Below are 19259 nucleotides of genomic sequence, written 5' to 3'. Positions count from 1 at the left end.
TATGTTCTGGCTATTCCTCTACAATTTTAACTTCCTTGAATTTTGTCCCATTTCTCTCGACAGAATGGGTGTAACTGAGTACAGACTGTTTTCGTCTTCTCTTAGCGGGCTTATCTTTGACTCTTTGGTACACGGCTTGTTTTACTATGGATAATGACAATGTCTTACAGATTTAAGTCAATGGTCTTTTGTTCTGGGGTAGAAACACACATTTTGCAACAAAACACGTCATCTCTGGAACAGAGAATCTAGTAGCTGAACTACATAATGAATAGACATTCCCGTGGTGTTTCTAGTGCATGTAATTGTTTGAACAGATGAATATAGCACATTCTGGAAATAGTGCCCATGATGAAGTAGACTTGTGGATGACCGCTATTTCCAATACGCTGGCTGATTTGTTTTTCTTTTTCCATGATGTCCACAATGAAGAAGTGTGTTTCAGGTGTGCCTTAAAAGTACATACATAAACGTGACTATAATTAATGTAATATAAATTAATTTAGTAGCCTTCTAAACCATCACATTATCTTCACTTTTAAAAGCAACAGAAATCTTTGTTAACAAAATCTTCTGATTTAAAAAAAGAAATTATAAAAAAGAATCTCAGAAAAAAAATGACATCCTCCCTTTTGTAGGATTAGTGACAAAAGATAATTGAGTCTGAGTCAGTGTTTTCAGTTTGGTTCTTTGTGTTCTTTACAACCCTATTATCGTAATACCATGCCACATATGTAATCCCTGAAAAGATTAGACAGATTAATATTATGCAGTAATCAGATATTTCCCTTTTGAAAAAAATAGTTTTAATTGAATTTTGATCCTTTTCAGTAATTTAATAATTGGTGAATCGTGCAAAGAGAGAACATGTACAATTGAAAATGGTTACATATTAATTCAAAATACTGAAATTGTTTGCTAAATTTGCTAAATGTGAAACTATTGTAAAACTAATGATGAAAATGAGTCGAAATGTGAAGAATGGCCGAGGCAGAATCATGCTTTGTCATTGTTTTAGCACAGGAAGGATGGGTGTACTTAAAAAATAAAATAAATAAATAAATAAATAAATAAATAAATAAATACATGGTATCAAAAAGTACAAACACCACGTGGAAAAATTCAACTTAAGACATCAGACTTGGTGCAAATTGGTCCTTCATATGTATGATGATCCTAAGTATACTGGCAAACTATTTACAAAGTGGCTTAAAGACAATAAAGTCTATGTCTTGGAGCAACCATCACAAAATCCTCACTTCAGTCCTATATAACATATGTAGACAAGCTAAAAAGCTCTGAGAGAGCAATGGAGGTTTACAAACCGGACGCAGAACAGTTCTGTCAGGAGGACTTTACCAAAACATCAACACTTTTTTGAGAGAAGCCTGTGGAAAGATAACCGATATGTTTGAGCTCATTCACTCAGTTTAAAAAGCAAGTCTACCAAATACTATGGAATGTATGTAAATTACTGACTTTGAAAACTTTCTGTCTCTGGTTATTCTCACGTTTAGCAAATAGAAACAATTGCATTTACTGATTACAGGCTGATCTAAAACAGGAAACATTTAGCTTGGTATATTGACAGGCATTGTATGCAAATATTGGGTTTAGGGTTTATGTAAGGTGATGAAACACACTGATAAACTACAAGAGCAGGCCAGACAATGAAGGTGGCGGATGATGAAGATAAAACCTGCAGATGAATTGGCGGATCCAGTAATGTCATTTCCTTCCAATATTCCTCCGTCAGCTTTACATTTTGTCCTCTAAAGTGATTGTCCAATCCATCAGATTTATCTCCTTTGCTTTTCATGGGGAACCAAGTCCGACAAAAAGGCAGGTGGAATATCACGTCAGATGGCTTCATGGTGGATGACTTTAATATCCGCAACAGTAGCCAGCGAGGCTATACACTAGAATCATTCAATAGCCAATGAAGCCGCAGGCCACTAAACCAATATGGCACACTATGGCAAAATGGATGCGTTCCATGGAAACCCTGTCGGTCGCAGTGTAATTTAATCCACCCCTTAGGACAAGCATCTCTCAACAGAAATGGGAAAAAAAAAATGTTGGAGACTTTGGGGGGGCGGGGGGGAGGATACATTTTATAACTGTACACTAACACCCATCCATGCTCCCAAGTTGCAAGACTTTCATTTCACCCCCCATCTCATTTTGGTGGATTGCAAATTGGCTGTAAAAGCCAAATAAAATCTGGTTACCTTATAGCAGACAAATGGAGCAAACATCAGGTTGTTAAAAGCACAGAGAGGAAAGATACAGACTGGTTTGTGGGCACACACAGGAGAGACACCACTGAGAGGGCTGTGGGATTTGATGTACTTAGCACACCTCATCTCGCAGCTATGAATTACAGCCGAGAATGGTCAAAGAGCAAAACATGAAATAAATACAGCGCAGAGCTCTTGGCTGGCTGTCAGGTTAACTGCTTCATAAAGAAAGGTGCCAATTTATAAAGCAGATCAGAGTTTGGCTCAGTTTTCAAAAATAACGAGGGAAAAATGTGAAGGAAGCAGGCAAGGAAATCGAGCCACAGCGCCTTGCAAAAGTAGCCATACATCCTGAATGTTTTCACATTGTGTGAAATTGCCACCACAAACGTTAACATACTTGCTAGGGATTTAACGTGATAGACCAAGACAAAGTGTGGAGCAGAAGTAAAATGATACATGGGTTTCCCTTTGTTGTTGGGTGTTTTTGCAGAATAAAAATCTGAAAATATGTATTGCATCTGTATTCTGCTGTCTTTACTTTGATATTCCTAAATAAAATTTATAGCAGAAGTCGATTTGTAAAAAGAAGCATTTGCTGGGTGCAATAAAGCTTTTCTTTCTCACTTTCTCCATGTCAGGGGTGAGAAACTCATTTTCATTTAGGCCACATTAAGATCATTAATGTTTTCTAGGGGCCAATTGTGGTAGAATGTATTAATAAAACTGACTAAACTGTTAAAATATATAAATTTCTCTGTATCCTCAGTGCTTCGTAAAACTAAATGATATTTAACATCTTTCAGATTAATGTAACTACACATACACAGCCGTTATCTCAAAGTTTTATTTAAACAACTTTAGTGGGCTGGATTTGACCCGTGAGTCTTGAGTTTGGCACATGTGTTCTAAAATGAAGCATTACATCTGTTTTGCAACAATCAGGATATTCTTGAGACCGATGTGTTGTAAAGATACAGCAGCAAACGCATCACCTGACAGTGGTTCCTCTGGCTAACCGTGGGTGTAGTCTGTGGTGGGGAAAAAACAGCTCCATCCCATTCTACTCCATTACCCTGGCTTTGGTAAAACCTAATTTCCCAGGGGTTTTAACTTTAGATGAACTCAGTTTGGCTCAGTTACACTGTCAAAGAAGCAGACGACGTAACATATACCATGAGCAGAGCAGGAGGCAGAGGATGAATGCAGAAGACAGACGGACGGACGGACGGACAGGCCCTCCTTTTTGAGATGTGGTTTTGTGCAGCTGGGAGAAAGTGAGCTGTAACGTTCAAACCGTCTCAGTTTGGACTCCCCTATGAATTCCACATCCATTTTAGGGAAGAAAAAGATTTTTCTGTGAGCAACAGAAATGGTGTGAAAAGCCTGGCTGAAGTATTTGCTAGGATCGCTGCCACGCCACTTTCAATGCTCTGCATTGAGCACACAGAAAGTCGGGCTGAGGAATAGTATGCCTTTGAGAAACCTTAAGTCTGGGAAGAGTGGTGCAACTCTGTCAGTCAGGTCAAGTGACGTTACGTTACTTCATATTTTTCACTACTATAAATGTATGTTTTTTTTATGATGCTGTTTGTTCACTAAAACTGTGTGTATTCTTGTGCTTCAAACTCAAATCAATGCTCTACTTTGAGTTTCTCTACCAAAGATGAGAAATTAATTATACATTGAAGTTTGTGGTTGCAATGTGTCAAAATGTTATATTTCCTTTGTCAAAGCTTTGTATGCAAGGATGGCAGGTACTCACAGATGTAATAATATTCTCTGCCTGGTCGAAACTCGAAGCCCAAAGAAAAGGGAGTGAAGAGCTGGAACTTCTCTGAAAACTTTAGCGGCCCGTTCGGGGAGTGCGGCCTGTTGCACTCCCAGCGCTTGAAGCCCTTGGCGGTGTGGTCGCATGTGCTGTAGCCGTCGTAGTTCACCATGTAGAGGACATAGCGCTCTGTTCGCTCCTCAGGCACAGGGTCCTCATAATGAGGACAGTAGACATCCAGGTAGTCATTTATGCACACATCGATGTGATAATCACCACGGTGGAACCTGGAGGAGAAGGAGAACAGAAAGGGTTCACAAGTGCCTGAACATTTTTAAACTTCATTTGAATTCAGAATGAACTCAAACTCCTTTTATATCCTCTTGTACTTGAAAAATTTGTAAGCACACGCACACGCATTCTCGTGGTCCAATACTTTTAGATGAGTTGGTTTATCTATAAATCTTTTTTCCTGCAATACATATTTACTCACACATACCAACCGCATTCCATCTAAATCATTGCAATCGAGGATCTGGCCCAGAGAAAATATCCAAGCAAGTAAACAGATTTTTAGATCTCTCAAGAAAATGAAAACGTTTACTTGAGGGTATGCTACTGCAAAAAAAAAAAAAAAAAAAGTGTGAGTGTAAAATAGACCTGGTCAGAAGGATACAGGATTGCAGGACGGCAAGACCGTAAATGTCACGATAGGAAAAATACGGAGCCAAACTGTCTCCGAGGGCTGTGCAGTGAAGCATCTTTACAGCGGCAATGATCTAGAACAGGCTGTGCAGGGTCACGGGGTTGCAATATGTACAGGGAGTTTCATCAAAGGCCACACACTGTCACCGTCAGCACACACACAGAGACTATTTCTTCTCTGTCACCCATCAAACAGGCATCTCATCTGTGGGCCAAATTAGAGCTGTTTCCGTGTTGATCGCATATCAAGGAGGGTTTTTCATTCATTGGTCACTGAGCAAAAATTGTTTCACATCTGAAATTCTTCAGACTGTAATGTTGATGCACACTATGACTTGTATGTACACAGTTGCCAAGTATTCATGTTCATGGCAACAAATTAAAAATTAATATACTATAAAGATTAAGTAACACCATGTATTGCATGTATTTTTGTTCACTTTTATTCTTGTGGTCATGGCTAAATAAACTGGTGGTTTACGGAGTGCTGTATTCTAGAATGTTAATGGAATGTTTAATGGAAGGAAAAAATACAGTAGAAAATTAGCAAAAATAACAGAAATAACCACAGCCTCACTCCATTGATGAAGTAATTCTTCTAAAAGCAACAACGTGTTGCTTTTAGCGAGCATGTACTAAGTGCATATGCTGTTCGGTATATGGGCATACTGTTCAGTAGGCTGAGATTTCTATATTAAAAATCTAATTTTAATCTCAAGGAACATTCTTATTTCTTGAAAAACTGAATTTGGAGATTTTTAACAGCTAATCATAAAAAAACAAAAACAAAACACTGATAAATATTTGAGACATAGCAATATGTGATGAATCTATGTGTTTTACTTCTCAAATTTAATGGCTGAAAAAACTAGCTTTTATTCTAATCTCAAGAGACATACTAAATATATTTGTTATCTGTGGCTAACTGAAAGCCATGCAGGGGACGTGACTTAATATTTCAGACCCACCCTTCGATGTTATAACACAACAAGGTTACAAGAAGTTCAAAAAACTCTTAAGAAACTCTGCAAGTGCTCTAATTACATGCAGAGCAAGCAAGAGACATAAATAATTTTATCCTATAAACTCCAGAGCTTCAAGATTTATGGTTATAAAGAACTAAGGCATGCTAATGAGTCTTCACAAGATAGTGAAAATTAAAGCAGAGGGGGGGGGAAGATTTATTGATTTTTCAATAAATGTTTCAAACATCCTCAGATGCTGGTGAAAAACATATACATTATAATGTCATAATTTCCTTCATCTTACACTTTACTTATTTGCTTTATGTTGTTTCAGTGAAACGTCCAACTTCTGACACCAGCGAATTACTCTTAAAAAATGCCGTTGGAGTTTTTCCCCTCCAAAAAATATATGAGATTGGAAAAGTATTTGTATATCAAGATTTTATTTCTGATTCTTTTGTGTTATAGTTAAGTCCTAAGTCCTTCCTTCCTTGGTGTAAGAGGTTCTTGGCAAACGCCGACCATGCTGCCTGAACATGCAGCAGACATGGGAACTCATCGGACCCGTCAATGTCTTTCTATCTGTAATTGTCCAGTTTTGCTGAGCCTGAAATGTAGCTTCAGGTTTCATGTTCTACGCTTACAGGAGTGGAGTCCTGTGTGGTCTCCTTCTGCTGTCGTCTATCTGCATCAGAGTTTGACATGCGGTGCACCCAGAAACAGTACCCTGCAAACTTGGCTGTAGCAAATAGTTGTTTGAGGAAATATTCCCTTTCTATCACATTGAAATAGTCAGTCCACTCTGTTCTGATGTCAACAAGGAATTGGATGAGCAAACCATGAATGTGGTCTGCTCATTCAGAACAACATAAATACCCTTTCTCCCTCATTCTGATGCTCCGCCAATTGTCTTCACCACATCTAGATGCCCCAATGCTCTGAATTGCTGCCATATGACTGGATGATTTGTAAATTTTACCTAATTAAGTAGTTGGTGAGTGTACAGAATGTCCTCTTGGTTTTCTAAATAAACATTAAGTTCTGTAAAACCACTCTGGATGCAGGCTGCGGATCGGCGCGAGCGGGTTCCAGTGCAGAGATCCAGCACGACCCAAATTCACTTGTTCTGAAGATCAAATGGCAATTTGAGCAGAATACGGGCCGGGTGCGCTCACTTGTCACTTCGGCTGAATGTTTGGATAATGGAATGTTTAATGCAACAATCAATCTACAAATTGAGCCAAGCCATCTCTCATGATTGTCATCATGCGAGTTCCTCAGGCCACTGCTCTGTATATTAATGCACATCTGTGTATATATGAGCATGAGCCAGGTTAAAAAGTTGTTGTCTTTTTCCCCGCCCTTCTGTTTACCCATGTAGGGTAAATACCAGGGTAAGGGTGTTTACAGCTGAGCCAGTGAGGAACTCATCTGTAACATTTCATTTAAAACATGTCTGTGGAGGTCCAGGAAGAGCCATGCATCTCTCTTACTGCTTCAAAATGTCACCGACTTGATGGTCGCATCCTCCCATCCGCTTGGCCCGGCTTCTGTGTTAGTGCACACACTGTTTGTGTGCGTGCGTGTGTGTGTGTGTGTGTGTGTGTGTGTGTGAGACAGCATGAGGATTACAGCGAGAATGCATGCGTGTGTGTTTGTGTGATGTTTTAGCTGCCCTTCTCTCTGTGCCTCAGCAGTCAGAATAGTAGCTGGTGGCCCTGACTGCAAATGAGCCAGAGGATGTTTGGGTGAGTGAGCTCATAAAAAGGGACAGGACAGGCATTTGTAACATGCCTCACAAACACGCACACAAAGTGACACCTATGCGGCAAACACACCCACCTTACACCTGATGAGCATTCACAAGCAAGCATCGGGTTTGTGTTATCAGTTGAATGAACTGCCAGGAAAATAAATAAATAAAATTGGCAAAGGAGCAGCAGTAAGACAGCCAAAAGCTGCTAATGGCACAAAGTAAGAAAGAGAGTGAGAGTGGGAAAGTGACATGAGTGGGGAGAAGTGAAAGAATCTGGTTCCAAAAGACAAGGCAGGACACAAAGAGGAGACGGCAATACTGCTGATTCCACTGCCAGGCTCTCTGTGAAAGTGTGCAGGATTTGTCCAACCGTACATTCATCGTTTTTGGGAGATTTCCCCCTAAAACTGCATGCGCATGGCCTGATAGTGTGAGCAGTCAAGTCCGTTTAGAGAAAATCTTGCATGTTATGGATTTGTTTTGTTCATTGTTCCCATAAACATCTTGTTATGGTGGTTGTAATGTGGCAGTTTCAGATGCAGCCGACGTCTCATCTGTAGCAATTTGAGACATAATCGGCTGCTGCAGTTGTACAAACACTCCCCGCTTTTTTAGCAGAGAGAAGAAACTGTTTTTCACCCAAAAACAGAAAAAAGCTCCTCAAACATACAACAGCCACTGTGCTACACATACAAACCACTAAAACTTGACCCGTGTTTAATAATCTTATTCTTAAATTCATAAGAAAACTGAATCCAATTTTTATACATTTTCTAATTTATGTGCTTTTAAATGTATAAATAACTTACTCAGATTATACAGAAACTTGAGGAAAGCCTATAAAATGTAAATCCAGGAATATAACAATCTGATTTTAGCTGCTTAATCAGTCCCACTACCTCGTGAAGTAACTAGGCAGGGGTCTGTTACTCAACAGATGTGCTGCATGTAGCGTTTCAAATGTACTTTTAGAAAGGAGTTATGTTAAGATTGCAGTGAAATAAAGCCTCAGGAGTCTGACTTTTCACATACATTCACTGGCCCTGACTATGACTCTTTATTGAGCTGAAGCAATCTTTTATTTTCCTCATTATGTCCGTAAGATCTCCAGAACATGCAAGGTTTAAGACCGTAAAGTGTTATGATCAAAAAACTGATTCGCCAGATGAGACAGCATGACCAGCTAAAAAGCTTTAACTAGTTGTTGTGTAGGTTTTCTCTCGTTGAGACTTCAACAAACGTTTGAAAGATTAGAAGAATTCATTTCTGGCTTGAATGAAGGAAGTGTCATTAGAATACTGACATTTTTCCTGCAGGGAGCAATGCCTGAAAGAGTGAATAAAAAATAAAATAAAATAAAAAAAGTGGAATTTGGGAGGAAAAAAATGGATTTTATACGGCCCAAATTATCATGATGGCCAATTTCATCTTTAGTCCATAAAAGTGTTCAGTCTGATTTATTCTTGTATTCCCTTATTTCAAAAGCAGCTCCTCTGAGGAGTATTGTCAAAAAAAAAAAAAAAAAAAAGAAAAAAAAACCCTGAGATTCAGTCCAGGGAAAAAAAGAGCTTTCCAAATTAGAGACAGGACTAAAGTATGTTCAAGGAGGAACAAAAAAGTCCATGTGGAGTTTTTTGCAAAGTTACCCAATCCTCCCCCCCTTAACGCCACACACATGCACACACTCCACCCAAACCACAGTCAGATCTCTGGAGTTTACGGCATACTTCTGGCAGCAATTGTTCGCATTCTTGTGAGAAACTGTAGCAGCAGAGATTGACAGCGGACGCCCTCAAGCAGTTAAATAGGTAATTAGGGGCAGAACTTGGATGAGAGGCTAATTGTCAAATGGTGATAATTACATGTTTTCGTTATGCCACAGCTGGCCCAATAAGCTGTAGGTCACAACACAAAGATGGAAAAAAAATCAGCCGGACGCAGCGTGTGTGTGTTTGTCGGTGAAGGGGACATCATTTCTATCGACCAATGGTGGCATTTTCACACCACCGCCAACTCGACAGGGCTTTTTGGGTGAAAACTCAGGAGCTAAGTACTGTCAGCTCCCACACATAAACTTGCTCAGAGTTACAAACAGAGTGAGTCTGGCAGAGCTGGAACAGTGGAGTGAACGCAGCGAAAGGTGGCACACCACTGCAGTCCCTGATTGGCTCATTTCCATTTCAATTACACAGCCCAGTGACATTGCAGGGCGTGCACCAGAGGCACACGCACTCACAGAGACAAACACACACAGGGGCCTCCGCGCTTCACACGCGGCGCCATCAGCTACTTCTCCGAGCCGAGCATCGGTGGCTGGAGACAGAGAGCGAGGGGGACGGGGAAAGACAGATAACCTGAGTGAAAAAGAAAGACGGGGGAGCTCTGTGGCAGGCAGAGCCGGGGAGCAATTCCAGCCTTCTAACCAGCTGAATAAGTGAGATTCAACGGAGGCGAGGAAGAGGAACTTCACAATGTGTTGCCAAGGCACAGTATCACTGTAAATACCACCACTCGATGGAGTCACTCACATGTAGACCACCTTCTAACACCAACCATTGATACATTAACCGGATTAAAAAAAAAAGTTTTCTATTTGTTTTATTTTGCAAAAACGCTTCACTACAAACACATCCAAAGAGTTGGCAAGTAAAAGTTTAAGAGCTGTAAATGTAAAAATATGCTTAATGCATGAACAAATATTGTTGAGCTGATAAAGTATCTTAAAAGGTCAGTCAATATGAAGGGAGGCTACTTTTAACTTAAAAACTTGAAGCTTTTGAGTGGTTTTCAGAATATGTATTCCATTGCTTCAATGCAAAAAATAACAGCTCAGTGCATGTCGAAACTGTGATAATGATTGTGGTTCAATATATTTATTGTGCAGCTCAACAACACTGAAGCAGACGAGATGCAGCAGCAGACACTGGATTCCAATCCTGTCAGGTGCAAACTGAAACTGGACTGAGACAGTTTGGAAATATGTTAAGTTACAGTCAGCTTGTCAGAATTTGGTGACATAAAATCATGGATCCATCCAGCCCTGCATGAACAAATTAGACTGCTGCTGTTGACGGTGGTATAATGGTATGGGGTACATTTTATTTTTAGACGTTGGGTCCCTAAAACCAGCTGATCATTGTTTAAACCCTGCAAACTACCTGAGTATTGCTGCTGAACATGTTTATTTCTATCTGGCTACTTCAAGGATAATCCACTGTGTGACAAAGCTCAAATTATCTCAAAGTGCTTTCTTAAATAAGACAATGTGTTCACTGTACTCCAATGTCATGGCCTTTGCAGTCAACAGATCTCAATATAACAGAGGATCATTGGGATCTGGTGCAATGGGAGATTATCAACATGGAATACCATTTCTCAGAAAAATCTGACAAAAGCTGTGTGATGCCAACATTTTTATGGAATCTTGTCGATTCTTTGCCATATAAAATTTGGACTTTTCTGGAGGCAAATCCAACCAGGTTTGGAATCCAAAATAAATATGAATGGTCAGATAATTTTTCTAATGCTGCAAAAGTTAGTTAAACTTAAAAAGGCTAAAATGTTAGCCTAATCAAGTAGGAACCACTTTTAAAAAGTCCATGTAAACGGTTACCTCTTGATTTTTTTCAAGCTGAGCCATATATCTGTCTGTGTTGCAGCAAACGTTTGATGACAACATGTGAACTCAAAGTGGACAACTGATGCATGCACTATGACAAAACTCCTTCATGCTCTTAAGAGATTTTGACAAGAACAAGACATGAGCACTTAAGCACTGCTGACAGCGATTTGCATTACAAACTCTGCCATGAGTGCTTCAGAAAAGGAGATTATCTCTGCGAATGTGGCTGCTTTTCCTATTTTCTGTCATGTTTTTGCCCCTGCCCTTTTCTGTTCTTTTCATTTTCTCATACACTTCTTAATTCAATTCATGACCCTGACTAAGATCTGCCTACAGTTTTGCCCTCCTCGACGAAATTTGTACATCCTCAGGCATCGTTTTGCTGGCCGATACATAAAATCTCAGTAACCTCGAACTAGAAAATCATTGAAACCTAGTTGCGGAAAACTGCAGTTTCACTCCCAGTTTTTGTGTCGGTTTTCCATGCAAGTGTACATGCCGCTAAAATAAAGAGTCGTTTGTTGATTTTGGGTTAGGGGAACACAAGATTAGCCGAGAGGAGATGAACTCCAACTGAACCCAAGTCATGCATGCACACGCAAAAGTCTTTTCATGACCTTTCAACACATACGCTACAAACACACATCGCAAACACTTCTCTATATAGTTTGCACAGTTGTCTAATTGCAGATGATTGGCCTGGGTCTGAGGATGAAAACGAGGGGGAGCTGAAAGAAAGAACGCACTGACAGACGGAAAGAGGCAGAGGGAGAGGGGAGAGAACCTGTTGCTCTTTGTCAATCTTTATTTTCCTGATTTCATTAGTGCAAAAGGGACTTAACCTTCCTGACATATATTTATCTTTTGATTACTGATGCTAAAGGAATGTCTTGGTTAAAAGAGAAGAAAAGTGTGAAAAAAAAAGAACTGACAACTGCACCATAAAACTTCCACTCCACAATCATCCTGATTGCGAAATTACATTTCCACCATCCGTCGATTTCAGAATATTTTGACTGTAGAAAACATTTTTTTCTGCGTCGCAGAAAATTCAAGGGAAAGTGTCAAAACCACTTTCCTGTGATATGCATAGCTTTTTAATTACACTGGTGGAGACGGAGTGTGGTCACAAACAATAGTGAACTGAATGACGCTTAGCACGTTTAGATTGCCTAAAAGTCTAAATACTTTAGAGCTATTGAGGCAACCTTGAATAGTACATTTAGAAATGAAATTTGTAAAATATCTTTAAAAGAGAAAAAGGGAAGTTTTTTTTTCTAGAGTTTTCTGTAAGTTTTAGTGATCAGCAGAAAGAAATGTAGGTGAGACATGCATGAATTCTGAAAATGAAATAAACAATTTACTTACTTAAAACTCTAAGCATAAAAATGTTAACTTGTGTTGTGGCAAATGGCAATCAAGTAAAAAATTATTTTATTTATTTTACATCCAAAATAGCTACAAGAAAATAGTTCCTAGCCAAAACTTAACCTTTATCTAGGTTAAGTTTAATTTTTTTTTTTTTTTTTGGAAAACTTTCTAGGAAAATAAAATATATTTATGTGAGAAACTAAAACCACGAGGATTGGATATGCAGCATAAATTTTGACGAGTACAGCATGGAGACAGAGAGAGACAGCTACCGGGGGAAAGAGATCAGACACGGGAGGAACATGTGAGAATGTCACCGCGTTGTATTAGTTGACAGCTACATTCCTGACTGGCTAAATGGCCGATAGGCTTACAACGTCAGGAGGGGGCCTGGGGACAGGACACGGTAACATCAGGGCTATTGAGTATCATGCATCTAATAGCCTGTATGTAAGATGCATATAGGGCATATTTCCACATTTATATGGCTTGTCTGGTGTAATGCACAAACACGGACACATCTGCCGGTCACGGTGCATTTTATTGTGTCCATCTGTTGTAGCTTTATGGATGGTGTACCTCAAGGCTTACAACAGGTGGTCACCCCCGTATAACATAGTATCTGTAGGGAGGGAAATTCTTTCTCAAATCTGTTTCATTCTCCCCCCTATCAAGAGCCTTTCAATCTTTTCAACATCCCCTCCACCCTCTATCCTATCACCGTCACCATTGACTGTGATCTTACAATATTCATTTCTACCATTTCTGTCTGTCAATGCTCATTTTTCCCCAGGGAGACACTGAATTAAGATCAGTGACAGACAAGTTCTTGTTCTGCTTTTGGTGCTGAATGACGTGCAGAAATGTAAGTGTTTGATGTAGTGGGCTTCAGCATGCTGAAACTTAAGTTCAAAACAGGAGGGGGGGAGGACAAAAAGGGCAGACGGATACTTCCTCTGAGCTCATGAACTTGCTGGACTGCCAAGCACTGATGTGCGCTCACTCTGGGAGTGTGAACCACTGCATGTGTGTACATGGTGTATATCTGTGTGTAAAAGGATTTCTTTATGTGTTTCCCTCATCACTAAGGGAGTCGGGGGAAAAATGACACACACACACACACACACACCCAACATCCTGTCAGACCCTGGGGCCATTCCTCTGAATCATGGCCGCCCCCAAACCCGCTTCAATCCCTCTGTAAATACTGTTCACTTTGACATGTTTACTGGGACCTGAGTGGAGGCCCACTTTCCTCTGGAAGCATGTGAGTTCTCCACGGTCATACACGGGCAGCAAGCATCAATTAATAGTCATGTATCACTGAGTGGTGAGATGGGACGGCCATTAATCACAACTCATTGTTTTATGGTGACAGGGTGTTTGGCAGCTTGGACAGAACAGCAGCAATGAAACAGCTCTGAGTCGTGTAACATGTCCTCCTAATGTTTCTGAGAAAGAGGGAGAGAAAATGAGAGAGAAAGAGAGAGAGAAAGAGAGGAAGGGAAAAAAATAAGAGGGTGATATCCCATGTAAATGAATGGAGCTGAAGTCTTTGGCCGAGACCTGAATTGGAAGTAGACCATCTTACTTTGAAGAGATTACAGGAGCTTGGATAAACACACACAAAAAGCACAGAGCTGCTTGAACTTGCCACTGCGATGCAGTCATTAGAGCTGATGTGGTGCGCTGCATGTGTGGAAGCACAAAAAAAAAATATATATATATATATATATAATCTCAGTATGCTTGCTTCTTTGAACAGTGAGCGACGCTGCATAAAGTCCTTGGTGCAAAAGCTAAAACGAAATTTTAAAAAAAGCAGTGGCTGCACTGAAAGAAAAACACAGCAATTGTGATACACACTGTGATTACTTCACGGAAACATAATACATTTTCAAATGCAAAGTATATACTAAATAAAAAAGGAATAAAACAGCTAAAGTAGGCACTTTTCATAAAAATATGTTCTTTACATATTTGTTAAAATTGTCACTATGTCCTGTTAGTATAAAACAGACAATCTGTGAAAAGATCCAGCTCCTCTGCCTCCTCCCTGTGGTTGAATTGGCCATGGCCTGATTTCAGTAGCTCAGTAGAATATACGCTGATATTCCCAATCAGTTCTAAAAAGGTCATATATATCAGACATGATTGGAAATAAATTTGACTTCATAATATGGTGGCATGAAATTGGGCCTCTATTTCTTTAAGAAGCTCCTTCTCTTTTCCGACACTCCACCTTCAGCACGTCATCACAGCAATACTTCTCACTATGCCCTTAGAAATTGCTCTTAGGGGCGTTGGACTGAGAAATATTTCAAATGATACGTACTGAAAACGCACAGCGATGCTCTGTGAGGCAGAAGCTCGACCAGAGACAGCAGCTTCAAGGAGGAGCTTTGTAGAAATAGGCAACACTTTGTGAGAGCAAGTGTTTAGACACCCCAGAATGGCAGATGCAAGAGAGTCAAGGATTCCTCAAAAATGCATGGAATGATCAAAGCAACTCTACAGGTATGTTTTTGATGAGCAAATAACATTACAACATGATATAAAGTTTAAAAAGGTCAACTTTACAAAACACCCCTATGTTAAGGTAAATGTGCAGGAAACAAGATAAGAGGATGAGCAAGTCTAGAGTCTTCCTTGTTTTATTAAACTCACTGCACAGCTCAAATAGACATATAGAGTACTCTAAAATGTCCTTTTCACTTAATATCTGCACAATAAATACATAAAGGAGCACACACCCTACACACATTCTGGCCTTCGCGGAGGGTTGCCATGGAGCTGTAACAAGATGTTATAAAAGCGGTGCATTCTTGAAACCCCTGCCCTCTTTTCATAGTTCTCAACCCTTAGTGATATATCCTACACTACTGTAAATGTGAGCTTCAGAAAGCGTGTGAGGCCTTCGGTGGATGCAGAAGCTTTAAAAAGAGGAATTTAAGCAGCACTTTGCAAAGAAACAATAGGAAGTCGAAAAATCTGTTTTTAGTTTTTATCTCACCATCTCTTTATTGTACAAATGCGGCAAGAAATTGACTGCAGATCGGAAAAGGACAATGTTCAATTATTATTTTTTTTTTTTTTAGATTAGCAAGCACGTAAGCACCACTAGGGCATGCTGTCAAACCTCACTCTGTTTTGGGAGTTGTCATTGCGTGAAGAAGAATAGCCTAGCCATTGTCTTCCTGTGAAGTTTGTTCACTTCTCTTGTCCCTGCAGTCCTCTGTCTGGGATTTGCATTTCATCCTGAGAAAACCCTTTAAGATTTTAATCTCTGTCTGCGATTTAGAAATGATGGCAATAGTTGATATAAAAGTTCAATCACCACGATTTTCATCACTGGTCCTAACGTAAGCCATCAACGACAAATTGATGAGCAATATATTAGCTATAAATATATCGCTCTGTTGAAAATGAACTTACAAAAAATTCACATGCATGTATATCAGAGAAAATGTATTATCTTGAAATACTGGAATCTTCACTTATTTTGTCACTTTGAACAAAATGGGGTTCCTTTTATGGCCTATAGTTGGAATTTAAGCTTCCGATAAAGAAAACCAACGAACAACCTGATGACTGATGGTTGTTCCTTCTATATTACAGTATAGAACCAAGAAATAGTTTTATTATGAACAATAACTCGATTCTTTTTTGAACTTGTGTTTTGTCGAAATGCATGCCAAACAAACGCATATCATGATTAATGATAATTTGGCTCTGGATACACTCACTGAAGAATGATGAAAACGCACAAGACCAAAAGTCCTTTAGAAACTCAATTTTAGTTCAGCAACGTCATTCTCGTCCATTTAGGTGAATCTACAACGGCAACACATACTTCTTATTTAGATGCCTCCTCATTTGTAAAGCCCATCTTTGTATTTCGCCCTTTACTGGATGCTTTTAGTGCCAGGGTCATTACTTGATCTCCGTCTCTATCCCCCTTGATATTTTCAAATTAGCCTTAAAAGAGTAGTTTGAGAAAATACTGTTTGGAAATGTTTTGCTAGGAACTGAGAACCCTTCACATTAAGTTAAAACTACTTAAGAAAGCTTCCTGGGACTTTTACTACAAACATTTTCTCTAGGTTCACTTAATTCATTGAATGAGGTGATACTTGAAACATTAATTTTACAGTAGATTGTGTCTTTAGGCATTACAAGAGTGGAGTGAAGTGCAACATTAAGGGTTGTACATTTGCTAAACAGACAGAAAGACGTTTGAACCCTCCCATGGTTCCTTGATCCTGTTTGTCCTCAGGCGTTCTCAGAATAAAAGTGTGTTATTCATCTTTACTGAGCAATGCTGTAATTATATGTGCCTGTGCAAACAGCCGATTGATATGTGAAGGCAAGTTTTCTCTCATAAAATTTAATCTTGATAACTTTGCCAGCACAATAAAGTTTTAAAAAGAAAATTATTATGTGATAAATATTATATTGGCAAGTACCCAAATAAAATTTCACAATTACAGTGCAAGGCTTACAAGTGTTGCCAAATAGCATGTCAGTGAAAAGAAAAAAAAAAAAAAAAAAAAAAATACGCCAATGATCCAAATCACATTCTCAGGACCACCTCAGCTGATTTTCAGACAAATAAAAGTTAAGGATGACATAAGATGAGTCAAGTTTCCAGTTTTTGTAAAGCTTCAAGAACTATGTACTTTATATCCTTCTAGCCATTCTCCCCCACACATCCCTCCTTGTAAGAGTAGACGAGACATCACATTGCTTATTGAGAAAGCAAGTTACAATGCAAATGTAAAACCAAGACCAACGCAATAAGAGTGGACATTTTGAACCATTTTTTATTATTTTATATTAGAGTGATTAATATGACCTGATTGAGAGTAGCGGTTTTCAAGTACTGGAGTTTGGTACTAGACAAGTAAGGTGTTAGCATTACCTCTAACGTTTCCAGAAGACTAAAAACATTTCCCACTATGTTTCACAGCAAAAGGAAATCAGAAACCAAAATGAATAAAACAGAGGAATCAGTTTTTTGTTTTTTTTTGTTTTTTTTTTGTTTTTTTTTTGCGGATTGCTCTCTCTTGCTCTGTCACAACCTTGGGATTTTAAAAACAATGCAGCTTCCATTTAAATATCCCCTTTCATATTTGCATTTGTCTCAATTTAAGTATATCTCATTGTTTTTCTATTTGTTTGTCCAGTAACAGATGCAGCTTTTTCTTTCAAGAGAATACTTTTGCCAGCAGAAAGTAGCCTCTCATGGCTGGTTAAAGGTTGCAAGGTGCTTTAGTTGCTACACAGTGCACACATGAATACACATCCACGTCTGCATTTATGCAGCAAGTTGTGTGTGTTTGTAGTTTTAGTATGAACAAAGCAGTTCCAGGACCTTCAGGGTCAGTCTCCCATTGAGAAGCTGTCAAGGTCCCATGCAGGGGGTTAAGTGGTGTGTCGGGCACTTGGACTCTGTTTCTTAAAGTGGGCCATGCTGGCGTTATATATATGGCCACAAAGGTCACTGTGTAATAAAGACATGAGCTTGCACAGAATTCAGTACATACGGAAGCACACATATGGCTGCGCATGGAAATACGCACATAAATCTATAAAAGTAAACTCTGGTTTGCTGACATAGTTGCACTGCTCTCAAAGCGTGTCTTACTATGGCCTTGGTCTCTGTCTACATATCTTTTAGTTTACCATACTTATGTTAATATAAAGCACTGTACACATGACTGTGAATTATGAGTTGTTTTGTAAATTAATCTATTCAAGAAAAAAAAGTGAAGGACGTTTTTGAAAACTGTTTGTAACTTGTAGATTTCTATGGGGATTTGCGTAATCGCTGTTTATTTCGAGTTCCACCATAGATTTGTGCACAACACTTCAGTACTAAATAATTCATCTATAACAATTATAAAATGTCAACACTGAGAGTGAGTTTTTAAGTATTTGGAAAGGGTACAAACTAAAGAGATTAAAATAAGAAGTGCTAGTACCAGTCCATGTCCATTTTCTGTGAATGGTGGAACTTTTTCCTCAGGAAAAAAAAGCAAGCTGCTTCTTTTTTACAGCCTGCAGGATCAAACAATCCATAGTGGGAGCAGTCAGTGCTGTCCTTGCCTTTGATCCCAATTCAGCCCTGTTTAAAAAGCCATTTTGACAAAGCAAGAAGTCTTTCTGTTTAACAAGCTGAAAGATATTTGGCATGCCTTTGTTCTGGGCCGCAGGCGATAAGTGCTACAAGCACCCTGCAAATGTAGGGGGTGACCTTACTGTACGGCACAATGTTTATTCATATGTAGGTCTCTGCATAGCAGGGGTGACTATTTGCTATAGGTATCTAGTAAATGTAATTTTTTGATAGTTTTAAATAGAAAAATTAATTAATTAATAGCTCTTTAAGGAGAGTGCCCTGTGCATTTGCTTACTCTGAGCAAAAGCTTTAAAATATACTTTTGTTATGGAACATGCTGACCTTTCTGACCTCTGAGTGTTGGAATTGCGCTTTAATATTCTTGTACTCTCTTTACCATCCACCTCACTGTCCATGACTGCAATACCAATCTGAGTCCCTATTCAAAACTCTATAGTTTCTCACAGTTCAAATTGTTTTGAACTTTTCGATATCAAAGTAAACCAAAGTTTGAAGAAGCAGCAACTTCAAAAGCACAAGAAGTTTCAAATTGCAATCAAAAATATTTCTGATTGCAAAAAACAATTTTTTTTTTCTTAAAAATCTTAACCAGTCTCTAAAAAGGAGTCAATTTGGGCATCAATATTACTGTAGAACCATATCATTTTTACTCAAGATCACCATACAGTGAGAAGCTTTTACTTTACT

At 39.0% G+C, this 19259-nt stretch overlaps 1 protein-coding gene across 2 annotated transcripts in view; it reads right to left on the bottom strand.

Annotated features, from left to right (window-relative positions):
• LOC106941087 (ephrin-A5) overlaps positions 1-19259 on the bottom strand; it is a 122253-nt gene that overhangs the window by 21857 nt on the left and 81137 nt on the right. For both annotated transcript variants that reach the window (XM_015024035.1, XM_015024032.1), the window contains exon 2: positions 4006-4298. In XM_015024035.1, coding sequence (XP_014879521.1) covers positions 4006-4298 — 293 coding nt within the window. The remainder of the gene's footprint in view (positions 1-4005; positions 4299-19259) is intronic.

The sequence above is a fragment of the Poecilia latipinna genome, unplaced genomic scaffold, assembly GCF_001443285.1.
Source record: "Poecilia latipinna isolate Pla-1442-1.1 unplaced genomic scaffold, P_latipinna-1.0 Scaffold91, whole genome shotgun sequence".
Lineage (NCBI taxonomy): Eukaryota > Metazoa > Chordata > Actinopteri > Cyprinodontiformes > Poeciliidae > Poecilia > Poecilia latipinna.
This window is presented reverse-complemented; position numbering and strand designations above follow the sequence as displayed.